The sequence below is a fragment of the Giraffa tippelskirchi genome, chromosome 3 (genome assembly GCF_054371585.1).
Source record: "Giraffa tippelskirchi isolate mGirTip1 chromosome 3, T2T-mGirTip1v1.2.pri, whole genome shotgun sequence".
Lineage (NCBI taxonomy): Eukaryota > Metazoa > Chordata > Mammalia > Artiodactyla > Giraffidae > Giraffa > Giraffa tippelskirchi.
Genome location: NC_137277.1, coordinates 174,837,755 through 174,849,773, shown reverse-complemented (window position 1 = coordinate 174,849,773; position 12,019 = coordinate 174,837,755). Strand labels below are relative to the sequence as shown.

Genomic DNA, 12,019 nt, shown 5'->3' with positions numbered 1-12,019 from the left:
TCTCCAATTTGCTTATCACCATCAGGAAAAAAAGTGCATTTTCTCATCATTCTGTTTGTGTTATTTCCATTTACATTTTCCTGCTAATTCGATATGGAAAGATGCATTAATTTCATTTTATTGGTGTTTCTACAGTAATGAGATGTTAAACCCTAGAAAAATAGGTTTAAGGAGTGAGATCTGAGTGAGAGTACTTTTTGATGTAAATGTACTCATAAGTTTTCCTATTTTGTTTATGTTCCTTTGAACCCCACTATACAGGAGAACTGACCTTTTAATTTGTTCATCTGAGATTAGCCCCTCCTCTTATGTATTGGGGCTTCCCTGGCGGCTGTGATGGTAAAGAATCTGCCTGCTATGTGGGACACCCAGTTTCTATCCCTGGGTTGGGAACATCCCTTGGAAAAGGGAATGGCTACCCGCTCCAGTATTCTTGCCTGGAGAATTCCATGGACAGAGGAGCCTGGCAGGCTACGGTCCATGGGGGTCACAAAGAGCTGGACATGGTTGGGTGACTTAATGCTTTCTCTTGTGTAATACTATCCCTCAGTTCTTCATCCATGTGTTTTGAGTGATTGTTAATCTTTTCCACCGTGATTTTACTCTGCCCCAGGTCCCCCATTGTTGTTTTTCAGTCACTAAGTCAGTCGTGTTCGATTCTTCAGACTGCAGCATGCCGCCACTCTGTCCTTCACTATCTTCTGGAGTTTGCACAGATTAATGTCCATTGAGTTGGGATGCTTTCTAACCATCTCATCCTCTATTGTCCCCTTTTCCCGCCTTCAATCTTTCCCAGCATCAGGGTCTTTTCAAATGAGTCAGTTCTTCACATCAGGTGGCCAAAGGATTGGAGCTTCAGCTTTAGCATCAGTCCTTCCAATGAATATTCAGGACTGATCTTTAGGATTGACTGGTTGGATCTCCTTGCAGTCCAAGGGACTCTCAAGAGTCTTCTCTGACACCACAGTTCAAAAGCATCAATTCTTTGTTGCTCAGCCTTATTTATGGCCCAACTCTCACATCCATACATGACTACTAGAAAAAGGATAGCTTTGACTATATAGACCTTGGCAAAGTAACGTCTCTGCTTTTTTACCCTGTCTATGTTTGTCATAGTTTTCCTTCCAAGGATCTACCCATTGCCTTCTGCCAAAGCTGGGAGAATCTACAGTCATTTATTCTGAGTTCAGCGATGGTACTAGGGTGGTCACATGATCCAAGCTGGGAAAAATTGGAAGTGTTTCCCTTTCTGGTTGCAAAGGGCAGGTGTGAATCTGAAGTTGCCAGCTGCACGTCTCCTGCCTTATTTATGGATGAATATGGACAGAGAAAAGCAAATGTATCAAGAGTATGTGTGGTTAAAGTTCTGACTAGTTTCCATTCCTTAGTTTTCCAGATCTGTGTTGAATCTTTTCTCTAGGCTTGATTCTTCAACTGTTTTGATTGTGGAGATATGCATGCCTTATTTTAATAAAGCCTCTTTTTCTTTTTTGGCTTTAGAGTTTTAACAAGTCTTGCCTCAGAGTTCTTGGCAGTACAAATAGTGTAAGAAGCTATTCATCCATTTGTAGAACATCATGCAGCATGCTAGATAGCAGTTATAAAAATGAGAGTAGAATAGCTTTTGTCACAAGCACTTTCCAGCTCAGTAGGGGAAATTGGCATGTAGGTGATTATTGAAGTCAGAGAAATATTTCTAGTAATGGCCTCGTGGATGTGGGCTTTGAAGGCTGAGGAAGCACTTGTAAAACTTAGGGCACACATCAGCCACGTTTGTCTGTACTTCAAAAGTAGAGTCATTAGTTGCTTTCAGAGTAGATTTTAGTTCTTTTTTCTGTTTCTGTTGTTACTTTGCTCACAAGTAGTAGGTGTTCAACAAATACTAGTGTTGAAATAAGGAGATTTACTTCCTTGGCATTTGTAGGTGCAGAAGTGTCACTTTCTTTTACGGACATGATCGTGAAAAGGTGATTGACTGGAGTGAAGGCAGAGTTGAAATAGGGCCCGGTTTAAATGGGTATGCTACAGGGTATGCTGCGGTAACAAACAGCTCCTACATATTAGTATATCATCTAGCCATTAGGAGACTTGTTCATCCTGGGTTGCCTGCAGGCTCTGCTCCATGTCCGCACTTTCAGGTATTTGGGTATCTCTGCTCTGGTGGCAAGAGAAAATGCTCAATTGCTTTTTGACTGTCCAAGGCTTCCCTCAAGTGATCGGTTTCTACTCATGTTCCCTCGACCAGAGCAAGTTACATGGCAGCATGTAACTTCCAGGTGGTTTGGCAGGTATTATCCTACCGTCTGCCTGGAAAGAAAGCAGAATATTTGTAAACAGCACCTGGTAGCTATCAGAGCTGTTAAACATCTACACCAGACCGTTTATTTTCCTCAGTTCTCCTCAGTGCAGCATGCCCATACAGTTGTGTCTTCTCTTCATTCTTCTACCTGATTAACCAGTATGGGTGCCTTTTTAAATATTTGTTTCTTGATGTTCCTTCCATCTTTTTTTGGTCCTGACCTTTGCTCAGTCAGATGGAAGCTTCTTCATCTTTGGGAGGAGGAGAATGTTAAAGGGAGATACAGTGTGATGTGAAAATGACTTTACTGTTTCTTATGATTACATTGAAAACACTTCAAACAACAGTTTATACTAGAGTTGGCCGGGTAACTTGTCACGTACTCCTCTCAGTAAGGGCAAATCTTACAGCGTAATTATTCACTTTGAGTTTCACCAGCAGAAGCGCATGTCCACACACTCTTCCACTTCTTGGGCTGCTTTGGTAATGCTGAGAAGGCTGGTGTATCCCCTCAGGCCTTGGGCTGGGAGGCAAGACTGATAGTGGCATTCAACATGGTTGTTGTGGCCACAGGAGGAACAGAGGTGACTTTTTTCTAAGTAGAGGTTATGTACACTGGATTCTTAATAGTATCCTGTTATTTGTTGGACCAATAGAGAAATATTTTATATATTGTGCAATTTTCCCTGCATTATAGATTATTTGCTTTTAACCATCAGGTGTGAAGTTTTTTCCAGCTGTCACTTCTTAAGCATACTGGAAGCTTATAAGCCATCAGCTGCCATGGATTATTTCTTATCTTCACTGATTCTGATTCTCCTGTCCCTCAGTATTGAAGGAATCTGATGTCCCTCACCACTTTTTGCAAATGCTTTCTCAGTCTCAGAATGCTTTCCTAGAAGAGAAGAACGCTTTTCCTAGAAGAGTTATCAGTGTGACTTAAAAAATATGTACAAATGTTTCTTCAATAATTGAACAGCAAGTTACAACGTCATGTATGAAAAACTAGAGGAAGGCATGGCAAACCATCTGCAGTATTCTTGCCTGGAAAGTCCCAGGGACAGAGGATCCCGGCGGACTACAGTCCATGGAGTCACAAAGAGTCAGACATAACTGAAGCAACTTAGCACATGCAATTGTGTCCAACACTTTGCAACCCCATGAACTGCAACATGCCAGGCCTCCCTGTCCATCACCAACTCCCAGAGTTTACCTAACTCATGTCCATTGAATTGGTGATGCCATCCAACCATCTCATCCTCTGTTGTTCCCTTCTCCTCCTGCAATCTTTCCCAGCATCAGGGTCTTTTCTAATGAGTCGGCTTTTCACATCAGGTGGCCAAAGTATTGGAGCATCAGCATCAGCCCTTCCAGTGAATATCAGGGTTGATTTCCTTTAGGATTGACTGGTTTGGTTGTGTTGGAGAAGCTCTTGAGAGTCCCTTGGACTGCAAGGAGATCAAACCAGTCAATCCCACTGTATAGTGTGTATCATATAATGTAAGTATCTTTACTTTGATGCCCCTCTAGTATCTTGAATTAGGAAGTATATAAAATGCTTGCCTACACAGTTTAGAAACATTGATATAATGTATGAACATTTTACAAAGGTAAAAATAAACAAGTAGAAGAAAAACAGTTGATAACAAAGTATTATCTCAGTAGGTAAATGCTTGGGTACTTGATGCAAGATGACACTATATTCAGATGCTTGCATCTGTATTTTAATTTGTTGAATGTGACAACTGCAACAACAGACTTAAATGCTATAAGCAGCATTTTTATTATAAACTTTTCCAAAGTGATGCATGGCTCTTGATAAAGCTGCAAAAAAAGAAAATACAATCTTGTTGATCCCCATTCCATGCTGGAAAGCTTTAAGTATGTAGAGAACCGTGCAAAACAAACCTAAGCTGAGAAGTTAATTATAAGCCCATTTTTCCCTTAGTTCATGATATCTTCTACCTCTGGTGCTTAACTGCTAAAAAATGCCAATAGCACCACTGTTCCCCAAAATGTTTTGAAAATACTCTCTAGAGGAGGAACCACTATTTTTCTTTTCATTTCTTTTTTAAAGACACCGCTTTGTAAGATAAATAAGGAGTTCTATATTAGAGAATTTTTGGAGCCAGCATTTTGCCGTAACTCAACATAGGAACATTGGTCAGAGTACTTAATTTCTGTTTTGTGACTGAAATAGAAACTAGTACATTTTACAGGAGACATTAGTGAGTTATTTGTTTAAAGTGTTTTGAATGAACTTTCCATCTTGATTATTGAAAATCAGAGGCTTATTTATAACATGCATTTTATAGCATTATAAGCAAGCATTTAATTTATAGAAGATAAAGCTAAATGTTGTAATTGTGCATGTAAAACATGTAGGCATAAAAATGTCTGTGTGTCTATATGGACAAACGCACAGGCATTTAAAGGTGTAATTATGTACCAAATCATTTCTGTTTGGTAACGCGAATGCTGGCACAGATATTAATTTCAAACAGAATTTGAGACCTGTAATACAAGGAATTAACTAGCTGCTTGTAATGAGCCACTTTCCTCATGTTGCCTACAATTAGATTAGGAATCGGAGAAGGCAGTGGCAACCCACTCCAGTACTCTTGCCTGGAAAATCCTATGGACGGAGGAGCGAGCCTGGTAGGCTACAGTCCTTGGGGTCGCAAGGAGTCAGAGATGACTGAGCGACTTTACTTTCACTTTTCACTTTCATGCACTGGGGAAGGAAATGGCAACCCACTCCAGTATTCTTGCTTGGAGAATCCCAGGGACAGAGCAGCCTGGTGGGCTGCTGTCTATGGGGTCGCACTGAGTCGGACACGACTGACGCGACTTAGCAGCAGCAGCAGCAGCAGATTAGGAATGTGCTCTTTGCTACTAGGTTTTGGCCTCTTTTAGGTATCTGAACCAGAGTTGGTTTCTAAGCTTTCAGGATACCAAAGATTTTACTAAAGCATAGTAAAAGTAAAGTTTCTAGAAGAGACAAATCACTAGAGTTTGCCCAAAAGTCACCACGAGGCATTTGAAAATTGGTTTCAAGTTAATCTTGAAAGCACACAACCAAGAGTTGATAATAGCATGCTCTTTTGCAGCATAGATTTCTTTAACCTGAGTTGGCCCACATCCACTTGGAAATGATGTCAGTATGCTGTGGAAATCGTGTTGGTTCAGAGGCAGTTTTTTCTGTAGTGTTAATATATGCACTGCAGTTGGGACAGACATTTCAATTAAAAGAGTAAGATTTGGAAATATATGACGATCTTACAAAATACATGGAAATCATGCAGAAATGAGTTAAATCATTTAGTGCAAGAAATAGCTAGTTCAATGGTTTCCAGAACCACCACACTTTGCACTGTTTAACACTCTCAGGAAGCTCAAAACCATTTATTTACTCTCCTATATTTATAAAGATGGAAAATGAGAAAAAGGAAGTCTTCCTCAGAATTATATTTTTAATTTTGCCAAAGCTGGTCCTAAAAGAAAATACCTTAAAAGAGAAAGTACAAAATAAGACTCTAAAGAGTGGACCATCTGTGATTATTGGTGCAAATGTTAGTGGAGGTTTAATCTTTATTAAAATGATGATGTTTTTGTTAGGAGTCTTAACTGCAAAATAATAACATAGGTTTGAATGCTGTGTTTCTAATCATATTTTCACTATTAGTTAGTTTTAGTGGGTGATATTGCAGAGCATGAGGGGGTCGGTCCCCCCCCAGGAACATCCATAGGTTGATACAGAAGCTTCAGTCCCCACACCCATCCACCCACCCAACTATCTTGGATTCTAATTCACTAAATGGGCTCATGCTAGTGCTACTTAAGAGTTTGTCCTGAATTTTACTGTCTTGCAAATTTGATTTATAGTAGGTATACATTTTACAGATCTTTAAGAGATCATGCTTTTCAATAAAAATTAATATTAAACATAAAGTTTGATAAATGAGGGAGTTGGTAAAATGATCTAACAGGCACCATGACTCCTTTAGCACTGAATGCTGTTATATTCTCATTGGCTCTTCTAATTGGGCGTTATTATTTTACGGAGATTTCTTTACAGTGTCTGAGCATTAACAATTTATAAATGGGCATAATAAAGTAGAGTCCCACTTTGGGAGGGCACACATTGTTACTTATGGTAACCATCTGGTTGCCTACTCCTCTTGTGGTAAGCCACTGGCCAGATCCAGCCTACTGCCTCCTTTTGTAAATAAAAATTTGGTTGGAACATAGCCGTACCCATTTGTTTATGTGTTATTTATACCTGCTTCTATGACACATAGTACCACCACAAAACTGGAAATATTTACTACCTTTTACAGAAAATGTATTAGACCATGCTGAACAATAGTCAGAGGGTCTTGGTGGCTCAGCAGTAAAGAATCTGCTTGCAATGCAGGAGATGAGAGTTTGATCCCTGAGTCTGGAGGATCCTTGGAGAAGGAAATGGCAGCCCACTCCAGTATTCTTGCCTGGGAAATATCATGGACAGAGGAGTCTGGCAGGTTACAGTTCATGGGGTCGCAAGAATCGGGACACAACTGAGCAACTAAACCACCACCACTAAAGAATAGTCAGAAGGACAATAAAGATCAATATTTTGTAATATTTAAAAATACTTTTTTCACCAGGCCTCAGGGAGAATGTCACACCTAAAATAATTTTAGGAAAGGTATTAATCCAATCATATCAGTATGGGATTGAAGCCAGTTTTGTGAGCCTCACTTTCTCGAATGATTGGACATCATTTTCTTTTTCTCCTCCTCTCCCTTCCTCTTCCCTTCCCCTTGCATACACATTGAGACTACCTGCTATGTTCTTAAGTTCCTTGAAGGTGATTAATAAGGACATGAAAACTGCAGGAGTGGGTTTGGGTGGCTGTAAGTTTCAATATATTTTAAAACCAGAGAATGATTTATTTGGGTGGAGGAAAGGAAGACTGCTACCTCTACTGTGTGATCAGCTTAGGTTAATGTTGGTCAATTTCTGTTGACAGACTTACTGATACTTAGGAATACATTATGTCTTTTTTTTTCTTTCAAGGATTGACATTTAGATACTTAACTACTTGAACATTATCACAAAGTTGTCTAGCTTTGAACTGATAAGGTTTTCTTTTAATATGATCTTAAAATTTTCAGGGAATATTTAAATTTTACTATGAAATGAATTAGAAATTGTGATTCGTTTAAAAGATGATAGCAAACTTTAAAAAATAAGAATATAGAGAACCTAAATGACATAATTTATAAATATTATTCCATGGATAGTAAATTGTATACCTGAAAACAATATTTTACTTTCCTTTTTAAAAAATAACTATGAAGTGATTTGAGAATTTTCTCAATCTTACTGCTTTAAAAAAGAGTTGTTGTTCAGTTGCAAAGTTGTAACTGTTTGTTTGGGACACCACAAACTGAGCAAGGGAGGCTTCCCTGTCCTTCACTGTTTCCTGGAGTTTGCTCAAACTCATGTCCATTGAGTCGGTGATGCCATCCAGTCATCTCATCCTCTGCTGTCCCCTTCTCCTCCTTCCCTCAATCTTTCCCAGCATCAGGGTCTTTTCCATTGAGTTGATTCTTCACATCAGGTGGCTAAACTATTAGAACTCTCATATCTGATACTAGAAATGAACTAAAATCTCTTGAAAAGAAACTCATAGGATAAACAAAATACCAGTCTGCCAGTGTAAGAATATCTAGGAAAAATAAAGACTAAATTACAATATATAAAATTCTACCAGGTTCAGCTTGGATACACTCAGAAAATATAACATATACCCTGGAAGGAAAAATCATCCAAGACTAAGATACATGAAAGCCTATAGGTTACTGTAGTTTTTTAGTAGTTGATCCATTTAAATGTTTGGAGAATACTATTGTGTTATGGATTAGAACCTTACAAATGAAAATAGTATGAACCTGAGAAATATTCACTGAGAAGCTTATGTTATATCTTCTTTCAAGAATCCAGTATTGAGTTCTTGTTCAAAAATGAAAGAAAACAAAGACACTGAGACTAGAAACCTTAGATCAGCTTTTTGAAGAGATGATAGAGCATGTATGATGCATTAAGAACTGTACAGCATCCTTGTACATTTAGATGGAGTTGTCATATGAGTTGTTCAATGACTTATTTCTAATTCCTTTGAGATCATGTTCAAAATGAAAGTCTTGGAAAACATTTTTTAAACAAAATAACAGCTTTAATATTAATGAAACTTTGTTCTCATTAGAATATGCTCTTTTATGTTATTTACATGAAGGATGGAAGTTGGCCATGAATTACATAAGTTGAATCTATTAACCTTAGTATTTCTCCTCTGAAACACCAGCTTTTCAAGGGTATATATGCATGCATGCTTCTTTTGCTTGTGTAAATCTCATGTGACCTTTGCCAGAGGTTAAAAAATCTTAACAACTGAAAAGTTGCTTCATATCCCTCAAACTTGCTCTTAAAACAGTGCAGCATCAGGATTTGAATTACTGTAAATATAACCCAACCATGTATCAGTGGTACAATTGTTATGAATGTGTATGGAATATTTTGTGGCAAATTCTGTCTCTCTTTATCTAGGACTGATTTTGGTGTACTTTTACTAGTTAGTGCTTTAAATTCATAGTAAATATCACCATTGATTTCATGTAAGCTTGTTAACTGTTTTTAGTGCTTGCAATGATTTTCTGTGTAAAATCAGTTTGAGAATTGACTCTGTCCGCTTCTGCATTTAGTGTGCGAACCTGAATTACAATGTACAAATTGGTGATCAGTATCATTGTAACGATCACAAATTGCCTTTTCTATAAACCCTTTAAGCTATTATAGTTACATTGTCTATTAAAGGAGTGTTTAGATCTAAAGCCTAGATTTATGTTTTGCAAAAATTGGACATATTTGAATGTCTCTATTAAAAATTGCTGAAAATTCATTATTGCTTAAGCAACTGTAATATTGCTATACGATATTAAACAACTGGTTATAAAAAACTCTTAACTCTTGGATATTGAGGGGGTTGGTTCTAAGAGGTAATTTCTTTGGCCAGATTATTTGATAGAATAATTGATTATAGAAATATTTGGGAAAAAGATAGGGTCATTAATGAATTGGGAGGCTTTTTATTTTTTTGATGAAAAAATATTTCACTTTCAGTGTTGTATTTGCATCTCATTTTCCTGATAGATTTCTGTTTTGGTTTTCTGCTGACAGGTCACATTTAGGGCAGGCAAAACATAAGGGATATAGCCCTCCTGAGAGTAGAAAATCTAATTCTAAGGCACCCAAAGTGCAGTCTAATACTACTTCTGAACTGTCAAGGGGACACCTTTCTAAAAGGTAAATCTTCACATTGCTTATCCATTTTTCAAGGCAGAGTTATTTGCATTTGAATCATTGCCTAATATTAAAACATACCAGGTTATGCCAAAATGTTGTGATATGTGTTTTCATCATTTTGTGGGTGTAACTTTTAGGAGGAATGGTGTATCACCTCTGCAGTGATGTCAATGCAACATCCCCAAGGCAGTGGTTTTATTCTCTTTGATCAGAGATCTGCAGGTTTCTCCCTTTGCCTGAGTTTCTCCTTTTGCTTGACAAACCATTATAGGCATCTGCAGTGCCTTTTTAAAATCCATTTTTCTTGGTTCTTTTATTGTCAGAGCCACAGGTCAGTGATTTAAGATCTAATTGATAGGAGTCTTTAGAAAAGAATATAACTGTAAATATTTGATACCACAGTAAAAAACTTTCTAACCTTCATTTTATAAATGTGTATGTTAATGCTTAAAACAAAGAAGTTGCGTTTGTAAACAAGAGTATCAAGATTTTAGTTTAAACTGGTTCAGAACTACTAAAAAAGCATCCTTTTTTGGTAATCCTAATTTTTGTTTTGTGATTAGGAGTATTAGTGTCAGTCATCTTTGGGCTAAAGAATGAACCTGATCTTTTAATATTTTACCCTCTAAAGTATCTCCCTGTTCCCCCTCGCACCCCTTTTTTTTTGCAGTGTTGAACCATTTACAAGCCTGTGTTTGTTTAGTTACTGGACTTAACCAGGAATACTTTAGCACTTAAAAAAAATCTTATTTCTACGGACTTGAGAAATTAATATAAGTATTACGACAGGTTTTATGATGATGGGCTGATACTAACTCTCTTCTTATCTAACCTCTTAGAAGCTGCAGTTCGTCATCTGCTGTCATAGTCCCACAGCCAGAGGATCCAGACAGAGCCAATACTTCAGAAAAGCAGAAAACGGGGCAGGTGCCTAAGAAAGACAATTCTCGAGGAGTGAAACGCAGTGCTAGTCCAGACTACAACAGGACCAATTCTCCTAGCTCTGCCAAAAAACCGAAAGCACTTCAGCATACTGAATCTCCCTCAGAAACGAGTAAGCCACATAGTAAGTCAAAGAAGAGACACTTAGACCAGGAGCCACAACTGAAATCTGCACCATCTCCATCCACGAGCAAGGCTCATACCAGAAAGAGTGGGGCCGCTGCTGGTTCACGGAGTCAGAAAAGAAAGAGGACAGAGAGTTCTTGTATAAAGAGTGCTTCTGTGTCTGAAGCCACTGGTGCCGAAGAGAGATCTGCAAAACCTACCAAGCTGGCTTCAAAATCGGCCGCCTCAGCCAAAGCTGGGTGTAGCACCATCACCGACTCGTCGTCTGCTGCCTCGACCTCCTCCTCGTCCTCTGCCGTCCCCTCGGCCTCCTCTGCTGTTCCACCAGGTGCCAGGGTGAAACAAGGAAAAGACCAGAACAAAGCCCGGCGTTCCCGCTCAGCATCCAGTCCCAGCCCCAGAAGAAGCAGCAGGGAAAAGGAACAGAGTAAAACTGGTGGCTCTTCAAAATTCGATTGGGCTGCTCGCTTCAGCCCTAAAGTTAGCCTTCCTAAAACAAAACTGTCTCTTCCAGGGTCTTCTAAGTCAGAGACATCCAAACCTGGACCTTCCGGTTTACAGGCCAAATTAGCAAGTAAGTTTACTGGAAAGGTTTTTTTATTAAAGAAAATTTCCTTTGGTTTGTCAGGTTTTCAAGTTGGGCAGTCCGAGGCAGTTTTAGATTTATTACTGTACTTGTATCTTTACATAACAGTGTATAATAATTGATTTACCACATTTGGTTTTATGGAGATGGATAAGGAATGCTACTGCCTTATTAGTAAATTGTCATATTTTAGTGTCTGTATCTTTTTCTTTGCAGTGTTTGCTGCTTATTTTCTAATGTCAGACTAGGACAGCAAGTTGGTTTTTCTCCTTTAACCAGAAACATAACTGCTAGTTATGAGGTGGTCATGACCACAGTTGTTGATCAAACATTCCTTTTTGGTATTGTACATCCTTGATGTGTGGAAACTCTGAGCTCCGTTATTAGAATATAAATGTACCTTAGTTTTACACCTCATTCATAGATAATATCTTATAGCCTTTAAGGAGCTTAGTTTAAAGATGAATACCTTAATGTTACGAGGCACTGGGCTATGGCTCCTAGGTAAATGGGAGAGAATTTTGCCTTCTTGAAGCGTATAGTGGAGTAGAAAAAACTAGTAATAAGTTTGACAATAATATATCCAAGCAAAGAAACTAGATAAGAGAAAGAGGTATCTTGAGGCACTTTTCTTCCTTTTTTTTTTTTTTTTTTTTTAAAAAAAAGAAAAGATCAACTTCAGGAAGCCAGACGTTCATTTCATTAGAACTGATTAG

The 12,019-nt window shown here is 38.3% G+C and overlaps 1 protein-coding gene across 50 annotated transcripts in view; it reads left to right on the top strand.

Annotated features, from left to right (window-relative positions):
- Positions 1 to 12,019, top strand: part of TRIP12 (thyroid hormone receptor interactor 12) — a 147,609-nt gene that overhangs the window by 52,406 nt on the left and 83,184 nt on the right. For 21 of the 50 annotated variants that reach the window (XM_081585429.1, XM_081585443.1, XM_081585434.1 and 18 more), the window contains exons 3-4: positions 9,524 to 9,649; positions 10,489 to 11,291. In XM_081585429.1, the coding sequence (XP_081441555.1) occupies positions 9,524 to 9,649; positions 10,489 to 11,291 (929 nt within the window). The remainder of the gene's footprint in view (positions 1 to 9,523; positions 9,650 to 10,488; positions 11,292 to 12,019) is intronic. The other 29 variants (XM_081585468.1, XM_081585463.1, XM_081585455.1 and 26 more) reach the window with 3 other exon arrangements.